Source organism: Hemitrygon akajei, chromosome 14 (genome assembly GCF_048418815.1).
Source record: "Hemitrygon akajei chromosome 14, sHemAka1.3, whole genome shotgun sequence".
NCBI lineage: Eukaryota > Metazoa > Chordata > Chondrichthyes > Myliobatiformes > Dasyatidae > Hemitrygon > Hemitrygon akajei.
The window spans coordinates 39,086,153-39,103,279 of record NC_133137.1 but is presented as its reverse complement, the minus strand read 5'-3'; the positions used below and the strand labels follow the sequence as shown (position 1 = coordinate 39,103,279).

The following is a 17,127-nucleotide window of genomic DNA, read 5'->3' as shown; positions in this document are numbered from 1 at the left end:
CTGCATTATGATTCAGATGATTTAAAAAAATCATTTAATTAATTTTAAAAGAGATTAACCGGTATGAAGAAGGAAATATAATTAAGTCAGTGCCCAATTCACAACAGTCATGTACCTTTAAATCTGGGCTCGCAAGGCTTTGATTGCCGAGGCTGTCAATCAAAGGCGCACGCGGGGACGTTTCGTAGAGACCCTGACGTCACGCGGGTTAGCTGTCAATTAAAGAACCGAGCGCTGCAGCTGCTTCGAGGAGCTGAGAGGGTTTTGGCTTCATTACCTGCTAGATCATGGCAGGTAGGGGCAAAAATCAGATGCCTTTGACATCAATTCAGCAATCAGGCATCTTCTGTTGCAAAAAAAATTCATATTTGCTAATTGCGCTTCTCCGTTGCTTGCATTAAATAATAACATCTTTTCTGTTGCAATAGATGCAGAGATGCGTCAGAGGTTGCTGCGCACAGTGAAGAAGGAGGTGAGCAGGTTTTTGTACATTGTAAGGAAATGTGAATTGGAACCTTAGTACAGAGCCGCGTAACAGCTGAAAAAAAAAACCAATTTCATCTTTGCACAATACTCCGTGCCAATTGACAAGGACGGTTGGCGTTATTATCACTTTGCAGATACCCCCATTCCAAACACCTTTCCCCTTTTACTAGTCTCATTAATTTGGGAGATAATTGTTTTACTAAGTTTATTCTGAGGTATATTCCACCCCACCGTCGTGTGCATTTTAAAAGTCCAAATGTTGGACATAATCTACGTGGCGGCCCCATTGATCACCAACTGATGAGGAATATTTGATGCCTCCCGGGTCCATGGGGTCATGGAAGCTGTCTCGGGTTAACGTGTTAAGATGGGCGGTGGGGGAGGGGGGAAGATTTGGAAAGAAAATGGTCAATAATTGTTTTACTTACATTGGAATAAAAACATACAGACGGTGCTCTCTGCAGAATTGAGTCCAACGTGAGTTAAAGGTTTGGAGAGGAGCGTTGTACCTGCTCAGCGAGTGTGGTAGGCATTGGAGATCTGTGAGACTGGGAGTCTAGCTCACTTGGATTCATTGTCCTAGTACATAATGTACACGATTTGTATTTAGTGAGACTCCTAAAGGCACGATATCATTCTGCTGGTGAATTTGAATTGTTTGATTTAGCCAAAATTAATTATTGCCGGAATCCTCGATGCATATTGTAACCACAACGGCCCAAGCCTCATCCCATGGGTTTAGGGGACATTGGAGGCGCTGGCAGATTGGGGAGCTTTTCAGATGCGCTCAAAACTGAGAGAGTTCTCCATCTTCTCCTTCCAACGTGTTTATTTACATGGTATCAGAGGCTAGTATCATCAGCGTGCGTTCTGTTTGCACCATCTGCTTGCCAGTTATATAAGACGTGTGCCTAATTCCTTCGTGCTTGCGTTACCCGCGCAGCAGGCGACAGCACTACCTGAGGGGATTCTGTTCTGTTGACGGCTCACTTCAGGCGCTGAGTATTTACAATTTTACCTTGTCTCACTGGCAATGACGAGGAAATTAAATGTGAGTATTTATTGTGTGTGTTCACAAATACCATTAGTAACAATAGAAGTAATGGGGGCATGAGGAGTGAATGAAGAAAGCCTCACTCTTTGATCCTAGCGCCCCTTGGACTCCTGAGGGAAATCCTTGGAGTGAAATTCTGTGGAGCAATTATCTGACCATAGGTTGTATTCCCGGGGATATAGAGAGTTAAGGGGTGATTAGAATTAGCTTTCTTTTAATGGATTTGGCAGAGTCTAGGAGATAAATGTTCTCCTGTTTAGTGATGAGAGTGTAGGGCAAGAAGACCTGAGCTAAGATCTCAGTTTAGCAGAAAAGATTCTCAGGGTTGTACTGTATGTAGTGACCTGTATGTACTCTGATAATAAATTTTACTTTCAACTATGATAGTCACAAGGAAGGATCTCTTCACTAGGAGTAGTAAAGATCTGTCTCTGCCCCTCTCTCTCCTCTCTTTCTCTCTCTGTCTCCCTCTGTCTGTCTCTGTCCCTTGACTCTGTCTGTATGTTCTCTCTCTCACTCTCTGTCTCGGTGTGTCTACCTCTCTCTTCCTCTCTCGCTTTCTCTCTCTCTCACACACACACAGACACTTACTTTCCTCCCTCTCTCTCTTTGTGCTGCTCAGATTATTTTAAATCTGAAATGAAGAGAGTCTTTGTTAGACAAGCCTCTGAATCGTAATATGGTAGAGACAAGCCAAGGTGGTTGAACAGGCTGAATGGCCTACCGGTCAGTGTTTCAGGGGCAGTGACCCAGATATTGGTTTGAACCTTCCAACACTGCCTTGAATTGTTCACTGTTGATCCCAACACTACTCAAGCAGTTTGGTCTTTGTTAATTCCCGACGTTCCCTCGGAATTTTCACTGCATTGTTAATTCCCGACGTTCCCTCAGAATGTTCACTGCGTTGTTAATTCTCGACGTTGCCTTGGGCTCTTCACTGTTAGTTTCCAACTCAGCTTTGGCACTTCTCAGATAATTAAACTGACCAGCAGTCTCTCAACAATAGGGTGGAGCAGGAGGAGATGATGGAAGCCTTGAGCTGTCCACCAGTTGGGGTTCTGAAAACATGCTGAATAGGATGTGTTTGTCAAAGTCAGGAGATTGCTTTCACAAGACTTTAGGACTGCAGGTGGGGAGGGTTTGTGGTAGTGATGGTGTGCAAGGTCAACACAGGTATTACAATGATTCGTAAGATAAGCCAAAAAGAGTTGTGCATTGGTAAACTGTAGGCTTTTGTGGAAGGACTGTAACAGAACAGACAAGAGAAGTGATACTTCCCTTGTAACTCTATCAGTCATCTATTGTATCTGCTCCCCCGGTACATGAGTCCCAGGATAGAAGGGGGTCCACTTTGCTGGGCACCTTAACTCCCTCCACCATTAAAGGCAGGATCTCTTGATGACTACCCATTTCAGTTTGACTTCCCATTCCCATTCTGATATGCCTGTCCATGGCCTTCTCTGCTACTATGATGAGAACAATCTCAGATTGGAGGAGGAACACCTCAAATTCTGTTTGTGTGACTTCCAACCTGAAAGCATGAACATCGGTTTCTATAACTTCTGGTAGTTTCTTTGTTTTTAGTCCTTTTACCCCTTTCACTAATCTCTCCCAGCTTCTTACTTAATCATGTTCCCCCCCCCCCCCCCTCCACATGACTTCCTGGTCTCACCTATCACCTGCCAGCTTGTGCTCCTTCCCCTTCCCCCACCTTCTTATTCATGTTCTTCCGCCTGCCTTTCCAGTCCTGAAGAAGGGCCTCAGCCTGAAAGGTCGACTGTTTATTCCCTCCATAGATGTGCCTGACCTGCTGTTCCACCAGCATTTAGTGTGTGTTGCTCAAGATTTCCAACATCAGCAAAATCTCTTGTGCTTAAGACAAGAGAAAGACATTTCCACCTGCACATGAGCCCATGTTTCATGTCCAAGCATTTATAGGGCTCCTATTTCAGAGCTGTGATTAATTCCTGCAGTGTAGTTCCTCAGACTGGGCAGAATGTGGAGCTGAGTGCCACGTGGAGTAGTGGATACCGCTAGGAAGGAACAGCTACGCAATAGGAGGACTTGCTCTCTATTTGGAAGGAGAAGATTGGGGTAAGGCAATGGTGGAACACAAATACTACAGAAGTAGTGGTCTGTGTGCTGTGTACAAAGTGAATGAATAAATCTAATAGTCTGACATTTCTTCCAAAACTCCGATTATTGTTCCAATTGGGCTGTTTAGAACATAGAACAGTATAAACCCTCGGCCCGCCATGTTCCCCTGACCTTTTATCCTACTCCAACATCAATTGAACCCTTCCCTCCATTTTTCTTTCATCCATGAGCCTATCTAAGAGACTCTTGAATGTTTCTAATGTGACCTGCAGGTTAGCAGAGGGAAGGAGCACCTTTGGTAGAAACATATCTCCACCCCACCACCTGTTAGCAGAGAGAAATCACCATGAGGGATATTTTAGTAAACCCTCAGGATCTGCAAATGTACCAGAGGACAAAACTGCAAGTGAAACTATCTATACAGTACAGGCCCTTCAGCCCACGCTGACTATGTGCCATCTTCCATCTATAACTCTGTCCCTCGAGTCCTAGCAACATTCTTGTAAATGTCTGCCGCACTCTTTGCAGCTTAATGGCATCTTAACGGGGAGCAGCCTAGTAGTGTAATGGTTAGCGTAAAACTACTTCCGTGCCAGTGACCTAGGTTCAATTCTTACTGCTGCCTGTAAGGAGTTTGTGCATCCTCCTCGTGAATGTGTGAGCTTCCTCCGTGTGCTCCGATTTTCTCCCACATTCCATAGACGTGCAGCTTAGTAGGTTAATTGATCACATGCGTGTAATTGGGTGGCATGGGCTCTTTGGACTGGTAGGGCTGGTTACCTCTGAATAAATAAATAAGTGACAACATCTGGGAGAGGATAGCTGGATGGATGGGAGGCATGTGGAAGGCTATGGTGTGGGTGCAGGTTGATGGGACTAGGAAGAATAGCTCAGACTAGATGGGCTGAAGGGCCTGGTTCCTTGCTGTAGTGTTCTATAACTTTATGCCAAATAGAGCTGGTGTCTACTTGTCATGGGATAGAGTTTCCCATTTGTACCATGATGGAGTGTTTGAGGAATTTCCCTTTGTGGTGACCGTGTTCCAGTTGAGCGGCTGTACTTCATCTAGAACAGGCATGAAGGCATCTGTACAGAAGCTTCAATCGGTAGCCATCTCCATAAAATGAGTTTTTCTGAACTTGGTGATGATATCCTGTAAAAGGAAGAATCCGATGGATTGCTTTTCTTTATCCCTGTGCTGACGATGTTTACTGATTAAGCAAGAAGCAAATTCTCCCTGGAAATATAAGTAAGATCGAGGCGGCTGACAAGGGTGCAGAGTGGCTGATATACAAGCTTTCATTATCGAGACAGTGAAAGGTTTTAGCATCTGTGCTTTTGTAGAGTGAGAAGCCTTTAGCTGTTTCCAGGAAATGGTTATCATCAGCCCTAGAGTGTGGTGTTGAGAGGCTGGTGGGTGTTGCCATGCCAACCAATGGAGATTAGGCCAAAGGGACGGGATAATGGAGGCCCTTGTATTAGAAACGTCAAAATACATGAGATGCCATTTATTTAAAAGCTGTGAGCTTAAAACTGATTTGCAACACACAGTCACTGTTTGTCACGACTTGTTATTTGCCTTTTGCACTTTGCAGACCAAAAGAAATAGGAGCAGAATTAGGCCATTTGGCCAGTTGAGTCTTCTCTGCCTTTTTATCATGGCTAGTCCATTTCCTTCTCAACCCCAGTCTCCTGCCTTCTCCCCGTATCCCTTCATGCCTTGACTAACTAAGGTTGATAGTTGACTATCAACCTCTGTCTTAAATATACCCAATGACTTGGCCTCCATAGCTGCCTGTGGCAACAAATTCCACAGATTCACCACTCTCTGGCTAAAGAAATTCCTCCTCATCTCCGTTCTAAGTGTATGTCCCTCTATTCAGAGGGTATGTCCTCTGGTCTTAGACTCCCGCACCATAGAAAACATCTTTTCCACATCTACTCTATCAAGGCCTTTCAATATTTGATAGATTTCGATGAGATACACCCCTCACCCTCATTCTTCTAAATTCCAGCAAGTACAGGCCCAGAGCCATCAATCGCTGTTCACATGATAACTCTTTCATTCCTGGAATCATTCTCATGAACCTCCTTTGAACCCTCTAGGATGTGTGCACTTCCTTTCTAAGCTGCTCAAAATGGTGTCACCAGTTCTTCATAAAGTCTCAGCATTACATCTTTGCTTTTATATTCTAGTCCTCTTAAAGTGAATGCTAACATTGCATTTGCCTTCCTCATCGCTAACTCAACCTCCAAATGACCTTTATGGAATCCTGAACAAGGACTCCCAAGTCCCTTTGCACCTCAGATTTTTGAATTTTCTTTCCACTTAGAAAATAGGCTGTATTTTTATCTCTTCTACCAAATTGCGTGACTGTACACTGACACTGTATTCCATCTGTCACTCTTTTGCCCAGTTTCCTAATCTGTGTAAGTCATTCTGCAGCCACACTGATTCTTCAACACTACCTGCCCCTCCATTTCTCTTCTTGTCATCTACAAACTTGGCCATAAAGCCATCAATTCCTTCATCCATATCATTGACATATAACGTAAAAAGAATTGGTCCCAGCATGGACTCCTGTGGAACACCACTAGTCACCAGCAGCCAACATGAAAAGGTTCCCTTTATTCCCATGCTTTGCCTCCTGCCAATCAGTCAATGCTTTATCCATGCTAGTTCCTTTCCTGTAATATCATTGGCACTTAATTTTGTTAAGCAGCCTCATGTGTGGCACTTTGTCAAAGGCCAATTCCCATTTGTTGTCTGTTCATAAGGTGCTGGAGTTATATATCAGGAAAAGAGAAGCTTCCTTACAGAACGAGGGGCTTTTGAGTTGAAGAGCCGAGAGGTAATGTTGCAGCTATATTGGACCCTCGTTAGACCCTACCTGGAGTACTGTGCTCAATTCTGGTTGCCTCACTATAGGAAGGACATGGAAACCATAGAAAAGGTGCAGAGGAGATTTACAAGGATGTTGCCTGGATTGGAAAGCATGCCTTATGAAAATAGGTTGAGTGAACTTGGCTTGAAGGTGGGTTCAGTTAATCTTGGCTTTTGCACATTAGTTCACCTCGTTTCCATCCTAAGTGCAAATGTGTCAAATACAAAGTCCTCCAGTCTTTGTGTTCAGATACTAACCTGTCCTGATACTGTCTTCTGGTGTGTGTATCCCGATGCAGGAAATCATCTGCTAATTGAGATTTCCATTCCATTGATATGGGTGGGTTTTAGGGCGGAGTTGAAAGGTTATTTTATTGAACTTGACACTTTATCATGTGATGAATGACAGCTACTTTTCATTTATAACGTTCTTCTTTGAGTTATAGAGCACAGGAACAGGCCATTCAGTTCAACTTGTCTATGCTAAGTGTGATGTGTTGCTTCATCCTCCCCATTTTCTCCTATCCCTTGGCTTCTTTCCTGTCTACGTACTTATCCAATGCTTTTTGAACTTTGTACCTCTACCTTTGGCAGCTCATTACATGTAATCACAGCAACACAATGCTGGAGGAACACAGCAAGTCAGGCAGCATCTGTGGAGGAGGAAAATCAGTCAATGTTTTGGCCCGAGACCCTTCAACAGGATCTATGTAACCACTACCCTTTGTGTGAAAACTTCCGCTTCAGAATTATTCCAAATCTCTCCCTTCTTACATAGTAGACAACCCATACTAGGAAAACAACTATCTACCTTGCATATAACCCGCAGAATTTTATAAGCCTCTACAGAGCAACCCCATAGAGTTCTCTGTTCCTGTGAGAACAATCCTACCCTATCCAATCTCTCCTAATTATAGCCTTAAGATCTAGGCAATGTCTTGTTGAATCTCTATCAGTCTGTGCCCAACGTCTGCAAGTCCGACGATTCTGGAGGCTGAAGGCTAGGGGCCTGTCGGAGGGGAAACGACAGTGTGTGCCAGTGTGGGTAAAGGAAAGGACTGTGTGTGTACGAGGGTGGGTAAAGGACTGTGTGTGCGAGGGTGCATAAAAGACTGTGTGTGTGTGAGTGTGGGTAAAGGACTGTGTGTGAAAAGGGTGCGTAAAAGACTGTTCGAGGGTGGGTAAAGGACTGTGTGTGAGTCTGGGTAAAGGACTGTGTGTGTGTGTGTGAGGGTGGGCAAAAGAATGTGGGAGGGTGGGTAAAGGAATGTGTGTGCAAGTTTGGATGAAGGATTGTGTGTGTATGAGGGTGGGTAGAGGACTGTGTGTGCGAGGGTGGGTAAAGGACTGTGTGCGAGGGTGGGTAAAGGACTGTGTGTGAGTCTGGGTAAAGGACTGTGTGTGTGAGGGTGGGCAAAAGAATGTGTGAGGGTGGGTAAAGGAATGTGTGTGCAAGTTTGGATGAAGGATTGTGTGTGTACGAGGGTGGGTAGAGGACTGTGTGTGAGGGTGGGTAAAGGACTGTGTGTGTGCAAGTGTAGGTAAAGGACTGTGTGTGTGAGAGGGTGGATAAAAGACTGCGTGTGTGTGAGGGTGTGTAATTGTGCGAGTTTATGTAAAGGACTGTGTGTGTACCAGGGTGTGTAAAGGACTGCATGTGTGCAAAGGTGGGTAAAGCATTGTGTGTGTGTGAGGGTGGTTAGAGGACTGTGTGTGGTTGAGTCTAGTTAAAGCATTGTGTGTTTGTGAGGCTGAGTAAGAGACTGTCTCTGTGTGTGTGATTGAGGGTGGGTAATGGAATTTGGGGGTGCAAGGGTGGGTAAGGGACTGCATGAGGGTGGGTAAAGGATTGTGTGCAATGATGGATAAAGAATTGTATGTGCAAGGATTGGTAAGGGACTGTGCGAGTGCATAAAGGGCTGTGTGTGTAGGAGGGTGGGTAAAAGACTGCGAGGGAGTATAAAGGTCTGTGTGTGTGAGTGTGGGTAAAGAACTGTATGTTGGAGAGGCTGAGTAGAGCATTGTGCGTGTGTGAGGGTGGGTAAGGGACTGTGTGCGAGGCTGTGTTTAGGAATATGTGTGCAAGGGTGTGTAATTGGCTTTGTGTGCGAGAGAGTTGGTAAAGGACTGTGTGTGCGAGTGTGGATAAGGGACTGTGTGTGTGAGTGTTGGTAATAGACTGCTTGTGTGTGAGGGGAGGTAAATGTGTGTGGGTGAGAATGGGGTTTGATTTGCCATTGTTTTGTTGCTTATTGTCTTCTGTGCTGTTCTGCCGAGCAGGGTAGACATGATATGTTGGGCTAGGACGTGTGGTTGTAATACGGGTTGTCCCAGCGCATCCTGGGATGTGTTGCTTGTTAAAGTAGCCATGAATCTTGGTCTGGATCTTGAATGTGCTACTCTTTTTTTGGTGCTGCCATCCTTCCTGTAGTCTGGTGACCAGAACTACTCCCACTTCGGTCTGCTGTAGTTTGTACAGCTATAACATGACCTTTCAACTTGTGTCCTCAGTGTTTTAGTCTTCGAAGGCATGATTGCCAAATGCCTTCTTCACTGCCTTATCCACCAGTGTTGCCATTATCTGGCTGAAAGGTATTGACACTTTGAGGTCCCTCTGCACATCCACACAGCTCAGGACCCTACCATTAGCTCTGTGTATCCTCATTGAGTTTTCCTCCCAAAATGCATTACCTCATTCATATGTGGTTTTAATTCCAACTGCAATTTTCATGTCAGCATGCCTGCTGCTGGCCTAATAATGAGGCTGGAGAGAGGTGACTCATCGCACACATAGTAAGGAAGGATGTGTTAATGGTGTTTGTCATCGACGTGATTGGCATTAACAGTTAACCAGTTTGTAGCTCGACAGCAAATTGTTTCTTCCTGTGTTTCTCCAGCTTCTCCCACTTGCTGTGTGCAGCCTTCTCTGAGTCAGGAGCCTGTCAGCTTTCAGAAACCAAAAACCAGCTCGATTTTTCTGGTAACCTAGTGTGGTACTGAGGTTTTGGGGAGAGTGGGCAGGAGGGCTCCACACCCAGGGATGATGTTTTCCCAATCAGAATAGTTCCTCTCTCACATGGAGATGGAAACCAGAGGGCTGCTATTTTGAAGGATTTTCCATTGAGGCCTAAGTGGTGCTTTATTATCCTGAGCAAGGAGAAGGGTTGGCCGTGTGGCTAACAAACCTATCCCATAAAAACCCAATACTACAGAAACGCCAACAGAATCCCCAAAGACCTCATCCCTGGAGGGGAAGGTTACCACCTTAAAGGCTGTCCCAGGGCAGAGGTCTCTGGGAAGCTGCTGTCGGCAGCCTAACCCCCAGTTGTGGTGTGTAAGATACACACCCAGGGTATAAATGCCATAAAAGTTTGCTCTTCAAAACAACAGCATAGTACATTACAAACACCAAACAACCTAAGTTAATAAATCTAAATTAACATAATTTTATGCAAATTGCACAGCAAAATAAATAGTAGATATAATGCAAGTTGAGGGAAATAGGTTGTGTTAGGGCTTTCCGAACCTGATGATAATAGGGGAGAAGCTGTCATAGAAACTTGAGGCTTCTGTACCCACTTCCTGACAGCGGACACGGTGAAGAGGGCATAGTCCAGATGATCGGGTTCTTAATGATCAATTGCTTACAATCTCCACAAATTAGTTTCTCTTTACAAACTTCACAAATGGGTTGTTTACGTCTGTTTATGGGATCTTCCTATACACAGGCAGTACCATTTAAAGTGTTGGAACAGTGGCCATTCTTCTAAAGGAGATAAGCGATTAGTTTGATTTGTCACATGTACTTTGTACATCAAAACATTGAAGCATACAGTGAAGTGTGTTACTTACGTCAATGACTAACGCTGTCTGAGGATGTCACCACATTTCCGGCACCAACATAACATGTCGACAGCTCACTGGCCCTAACCCATCCATCTTTGGAATGTGGGAGGAGACCGTAGCACCAGGAGGAAACCCTCATGGTTGCAGGAAGAACATACAATCTCCTGACAGACAGTGGCAGGAATTGAGCCCTAATCTCTGATCATTGATGCTGTAAAGCGTTATGGTCACCACCATGCCACCCCATGACGAGCAGGTGGATCTAGGAAATGGAGAGGATAGTAACAGCGAACCAAGGGAGATGGAACCCAGGTCAACTCTTCATCTGAAGTACCTCATCTTGGGTTTTCAGTATTGGCCGGTTTCATAGCCGATGAAGCAATCACCTTGAAGCCCTCACCTTCTTTGTATTATTCCCCCGTCCCCAGCTTCAGTGCCTGTTGCAGCATCAGGTCTATAGCCCGTCTTGCAAACCCCTAGCTTCCATTGTTAACCAACCTCCCTTTGCCTCCGTTGACCCATTGAGTTCTCCCAGCAGTTTACTTTTTGCTTCTGAGATCATCACCCACTCCTGGTATTAGTTTGTTGTTAGTTGGCTAAAGTGGCCCCCCCATGAGATATGAACTGGGGTGAATATACCAAACCCTGGAAAGAAGAGAAGGTTCTGCTTGGAATTGAGATGAGCTTTCTTTTACAATCAGTTCAATTACATACATTTCCATACATTTCCTGCTCATTTCCATGTCACTGTTTCTGGGATCTTGCTTCGTGCAAATTGACTTTCACATTCCTTGTGCCCACAGCAGTGCCCGCCCTCTTGTGAGTGGCATATTAGTTGTAAAGCAGGTGGCACCACTAGTGGAAGGAGGTGTATAAAGGTAGTCATGGGTGTGTGTTGTTCACGGTCTCTTTGGGTTGAAAGCCCTTTCATGGGAGCTGTTGGGGAGGGAGGTAGGTATATTGGCTGGTGTGTTGGGGAGGGAGAAGGTGACATGGTCCAATCTAGCTCCCAGAGATTCTCATCGCCCTGATGTCCCTGCACCCAGCCCGTTGTCCAAACATCCCTCTCCTGCCATCTGCTGTAGGCAGAGGTCGATCCAAGTGGGAATAATGTACAGAAACAGAACCAAAGGCTTTGACTGATGAGAGAGGAATTAAATATTTATGGCCTTACCGAGCAATTTAAGCACAGGTCAAGCAAAGTTCTATCTCAATGAGAGGATATTATTAATGAGTTATAGAGAGAATTTATTGATTGCATTGTTTTACACGAGAGCCAGTCTTGGCAAGGAGTTCCTCAGCCAGGAGGCTGTCTCTGTCATTCTCCATCAGTTCCCAGAAGCTCCTTGCTCAGTGCACACCTTTCAGTGTAATAAGGTGTAGTGGATAGTGGCAGCTCCAAGATCGGGGTTCAGTTTCTGCTGTTGTTTGTAACGAGTGTGTATGTTCTCCCCATGTCCACGTGGGTGCCTTTTGGGTTCTCCGGTTTCCTCTCACATTCCCAAGTCATCCGGGTTAGGGTTAGTCAGCTGTGGGCATGCTACGTTGGTGCTGAAAACATGACGACACTTGTGGGCTGACCCACCACATCCTTGGACTGCATTGGTCATTAATACATTTCACTGTATCTTGCAATGTTTCAATGTCACCATCATCATCACTATGTGACATGGGCTATCAGAGCGGAGGGAAGGAACAACGTACACCTCCTTTGCTAACGATGTGATCACCACCCCGTACTCCTCCTCTGCTAGTGATGTGATCTCCACCCCGTACTCCTCCTTTGCTAGTGATGTGATCTCCACCCCGTACTCCTCCTTTGCTAGTGATGTGATCTCCACCCCGTACTCCTCCTCTGCTAGTGATGTGATCTCCACCCCGTACTCCTCCTCTGCTAGTGATGTGATCTCCACCCCGTACTCCTCCTCTGCTAGTGATGTGATCTCCACCCCGTACTCCTCCTCTGCTAGTGATGTGATCTCCACCCCGTACTCCTCCTCTGCTAGTGATGTGATCTCCATCCCGTACTCCTCCTCTGCTAGTGATGTGATCTCCACCCCGTACTGCTCCTCTGCTAGTGATGTGATCTCCACCCCGCACTGCTCCTCTGCTAGTGATGTGATCTCCACCCCGCACTCCTCCTCTGCTAGTGATGTGATCTCCACCCCGTACTCCTCCTCTGCTAGTGATGTGATCTCCACCCCATACTCCTCCTCTGCTAGTGATGTGATCTCCACCCCGTACTCCTCCTCTGCTAGTGATGTGATCTCCACCCCGTACTCCTCCTCTGCTAGTGATGTGATCTCCATCCTGTACTCCTCCTCTGCTAGTGATGTGATCTCCACCCCGTACTCCTCCTCTGCTAGTGATGTGATCTCCACCCCGTACTCCTCCTCTGCTAGTGATGTGATCTCCATCCCGTACTCCTCCTTTGCTAGTGATGTGATCTCCACCCCGTACTCCTCCTTTGCTAGTGATGTGATCTCCACCCCGTACTCCTCCTTTGCTAGTGATGTGATCTCCACCCCGTACTCCTCCTTTGCTAGTGATGTGATCTCCACCCCGTACTCCTCCTTTGCTAGTGATGTGATCTCCACCCCGTACTCCTCCTTTGCTAGTGATGTGATCTCCACCCCGTACTCCTCCTTTGCTAGTGATGTGATCTCCACCCCGTACTCCTCCTTTGCTAGTGATGTGATCTCCACCCCGTACTCCTCCTTTGCTAGTGATGTGATCTCCACCCCGTACTCCTCCTTTGCTAGTGATGTGATCTCCACCCCGTACTTCTCCTCTGCTAGTGATGTGATCTCCATCCCGTACTCCTCCTCTGCTAGTGATGTGATCTCCATCCCGTACTCCTCCTCTGCTAGTGATGTGATCTCCACCCCGTACTCCTCCTCTGCTAGTGATGTGATCTCCACCCCGTACTCCTCCTTTGCTAGTGATGTGATCTCCACCCCGTACTCCTCCTCTGCTAGTGATGTGATCTCCATCCGCCACCCAATTTGCCAATGTACCTGTGACAAATAAAGCTAATCTTTAATGCAAGCATTTACAGTGCGTGTTGGTATGCTAGTCAACTAGTTGGCATGTCTGCCTGTTGAATCCTGGTGTTTTTGTGATCCAAAGTTTCTTTGAAATTCAAGAATGAAGCAGAAAATGTGTTGCTTACAGCTGTTTTATGAAGTGTTAGAACAAAGAACAAGCAGTCATGGTTATCTGATACTCAAACTAGAGAAAAACAAAATTCCACTGATAACAATTAGCCTATGCAATTGCCAGATTACAGTGGCCTGACACCTGCTACAGAAAAACTAAGAAGCTTCTCGAAACATACAGAAGCAGCCGTACTGCTGTTGCTGGTGAATAGGTGATTATATAAAATTACAAACAATCATAGGAAGGTTAAGCAAGAAAGATAGATGAAAAATCTCAATTCTGTCCCCACAACCAGCTCCAAGCCCCAAGCCTAATCCTGGTGCTGAGAGAATACCTGCGCAAGGACACTTTGCAGTGGCACATCATGATCTCAACACAGTGTTTTATTTCTTATCGTACATCTGTTGGAGAACAGGCTCATTTCATCTTCTTCCAATACCCAGTGTGAATCATCTCAATGCATTGGCCGAGAGCATGGCACAGTTGTGGTCCTCCTGCTGACTGAGCCATTTTAATTGGAGCCCTCTGATTGTGCATGCACTTCCTTTACTGGTGCTCTCCGGGGGGGGGGGGGGGGGGGGGGGGGGGGGGGTGTGTGTGTCCCACTGACTCCACCTCCCCACAGGTATCTATAATCTCACAGTAACTTATCACCTTCATCTGTTACTTTTTGTTTTGTTTTAGTCTGACTAGTGATTCTTGAAGCAAAAGATTGCTGGATTTGGTTACTATTCTGTCTGACCTCTTGTTGTGTATTAAACTGAACTGTACCAATTCATCTGTTTGTGTTAAATGCATGGGGGGTGGGGTGGAGATACATACCTACCGAAGGAGATGTAAGGTGCTCCTTCCTTCTACTAGTCTGCAGGTCACCCTTGGGCAAGGTGTAGCACCTGCTTAGCCTCCATTCAGGGGTTTGTGAACTTGGGATCAGGTGGTGGATGGTTGTATGAGCAGCTGGTGCATATCTCAAGTTCTGGTTATGTGACCACTGATGCCAGGCAGAGAATCTCTGAAGTGTGTTAGTAATGGGCTGGGGGATCACTTGTCTTGTAAAGACACTGCCCAGGCACTTATATAGAAAACTTTGCCAAGAAAAATGGTCATGGATGATGATATAAACTCCCGATATATGCCTATATATAACCCCCCAAAGCAAAATGAGAAGTATCATGGAAACTGAAGATGCTAGAAATCCAAAATAAAGAGGGAGAATGCATGAAATGCTTAGCAGGTCAGGCAGCATCTGTGAAAAGGGAAGTGGTCAAAGACCTTTCATTTTCCAGAGGATTCTGGATCTCAGATGTTAATGGTCTTTCTGTTAATGTTGCCTGATATACTGAGTATTTCCATTCTTTTCTTTATTTTTAAATTACATGCTTAAGATCTTAAAACATAGGAGCAGAATTAGGCCATTCAGCCCATTGAGTTTACCCTGCCATTCCAACACGGCTGAATTATTATCCCTCTCAACCCCATTCTCCTGCCTTCTGCCCAGAACCTTTAACTCCCTTAGTAACCAAGAACCCATTGACCTCCTTGAAATGTACTCAGTGATTATCCAACCTTTGGTGCTGTTAACTTCAGCAGGAGCCTGTTCCATGGTACCAAATTGAATTCCTTCTGGAAATCTAAATATCCAAGATAAGGTTCCCCTTTATCCACCTTGTTACATAATTAAAAAATTCTGGCACATTTATCAAACATGATACCTCCTTCATAAAGCCATAATGATTCTGATTAATTGTTTATGATATTCTAAACGTTGTGATATGTCTTCCTTAATAGTTGGTTCCAGCATTTTCTGGATGACATGTTTGGCGAGTTCATCTGTTATTTCCTGCTTTTTCCTGGAAATTGAACTGTAAATCTCAGAGTAAAGTGTAAATTGTGTTCAGTTGTGGTGTCCAGCCTGCAGGAAGAACGTGGACCAGAGAGAGAGAGAGAGAGAGAGAGAGAGAGAGAGATTACAATGTACCTAGTCTGAGAGCATACAAAATATTGGCTTCAGTGCATGGGTCTGTATTTATCAGAGTACATAGAACATAGAACAGTACAGGCTTGGGCAAACAGAGAGTAAGGAAGAGAAGTCATTAAACCAAAGAGTGAATCAAAAGAATGATCTAGAAAAACAAGCTTTTACATAAAGGATTGAACCCAAGAGATTTAGAACTATGGGCAGGGGAAATGGTCACCTGAGAAGCAGTGAATACTCTGTTGAAGGTAATGATTTTTTCCAGGGGCCAGATTGGTTTTGAGTTTGAGATGGATAAGGGTTTGTTCTCTAGGGAGAAGGAAGATTCAAAAGATCAAACAGTAAAATGGAACAGAGCCATTGTCAAGTTCAGCTGTGACTTTATGGCTAATTCTGCTCCCTTTTGGGGTATTCTCACATACACGTAAATATTTACTAGGAACTCGGCTGATTGCCCTGATGCATAACATCTCTGTGTAGATCTGTGACACATAATAGTTGCCCAGCTTAGCATCTTGTCCCGTTCCCAATCCTCTCCAATCACGTAGTTATTGAATAACTGCATTGGCCAAATTCCCTCAGACTGTTGAAGCCCTTCCATCAAAATGAATCTTGCAAACTGTGTCTCTGAGAATTAAATCCTCTTGAAGCCAAAGCGTGGACTTCCTATGTAGTTGTATCTTGTGATCTGACTTCATTCCTGTCATATCTCTGGTGTCCTGAGCTTGGCAGATTAGCATTGCTGGGGTCTTAGTATTGATCGTCGACTAACAATGTAATGGATTCGAAACATGCTGATTATCTCATGAAGTTGAGATAGAAGAGAGACTTCTTGCAGCCTACAAAGTATTCCAAATGACTTCCAAGGTATTCCAAGATGGAACCTTCAGATGTTCTCTACCCTGCTCTCGCTGCCTTGCTTAAAGAGCTGAGGTTATCAGAACATTACAGATGATGTTTACACAGACTCCATTCAACTAAATCTTTTAAATCCATTTTAATACCTACATTCTGAATAAATGTTTAATTAGCAGACAGTTGATCTGTGAAATTGAGAACGGGTTGGGAAGACATTAACTAGGTAACTGCCACGATAAATTGTGAAGTAGTTTCCACAATTAGCAAAGGTGCTCCTTAATCCCCATGGAAGGAGCTTTCATTTAATATGTTCAGAATCAGAATCAGGTTTATTATCACCTGAATGTGACGTGAAATTTGTTAATAGATTTTTAAAAATGTGCAAAAACAGAAATAACAGAAATAATGTATATTTTAATAAAAAGTGAGGTAGTGTCCAAAGATTCAATGTCCATTCAGGAATCGGATGGTGGAGGGGAAGAAGCTGTTCCTGAAACACTGAGTGTGTGCCTTCAGGCGTCTGTATCTCCAACCTGATGGTAACAGTGAGAAAAGGGCATGCCCTGGGTGCTGAAGGTCCTTTATAGTGGATGCTGCCTTTCTGAGACACCACTCCCTAAAGATGTCCTGGGTACTTTGTAGGCTAGTACCCAAGATTGAGCTGACTAGATTTACAACCTTCTGCAGCTTCTTTTGGTCCTGTGCCATAGCCCCTCCATACCAGACAGTGATGCAACCTATCAGAATGCTCTCCACAGTACCACTATA

At 44.9% G+C, this 17,127-nt stretch overlaps 1 protein-coding gene across 1 annotated transcript in view; it reads left to right on the top strand.

Annotated features, from left to right (window-relative positions):
- Positions 1–194: 194 nt before the first annotated feature.
- sgsm1a (small G protein signaling modulator 1a) overlaps positions 195–17,127 on the top strand; it is a 185,368-nt gene continuing 168,435 nt past the window's right edge. Inside the window, exons 1-2 of the mRNA XM_073065888.1 lie at positions 195–294; positions 429–472. Of these exons, the coding sequence (XP_072921989.1) occupies positions 288–294; positions 429–472 (51 nt within the window). The 5' untranslated portion in view covers positions 195–287. The remainder of the gene's footprint in view (positions 295–428; positions 473–17,127) is intronic.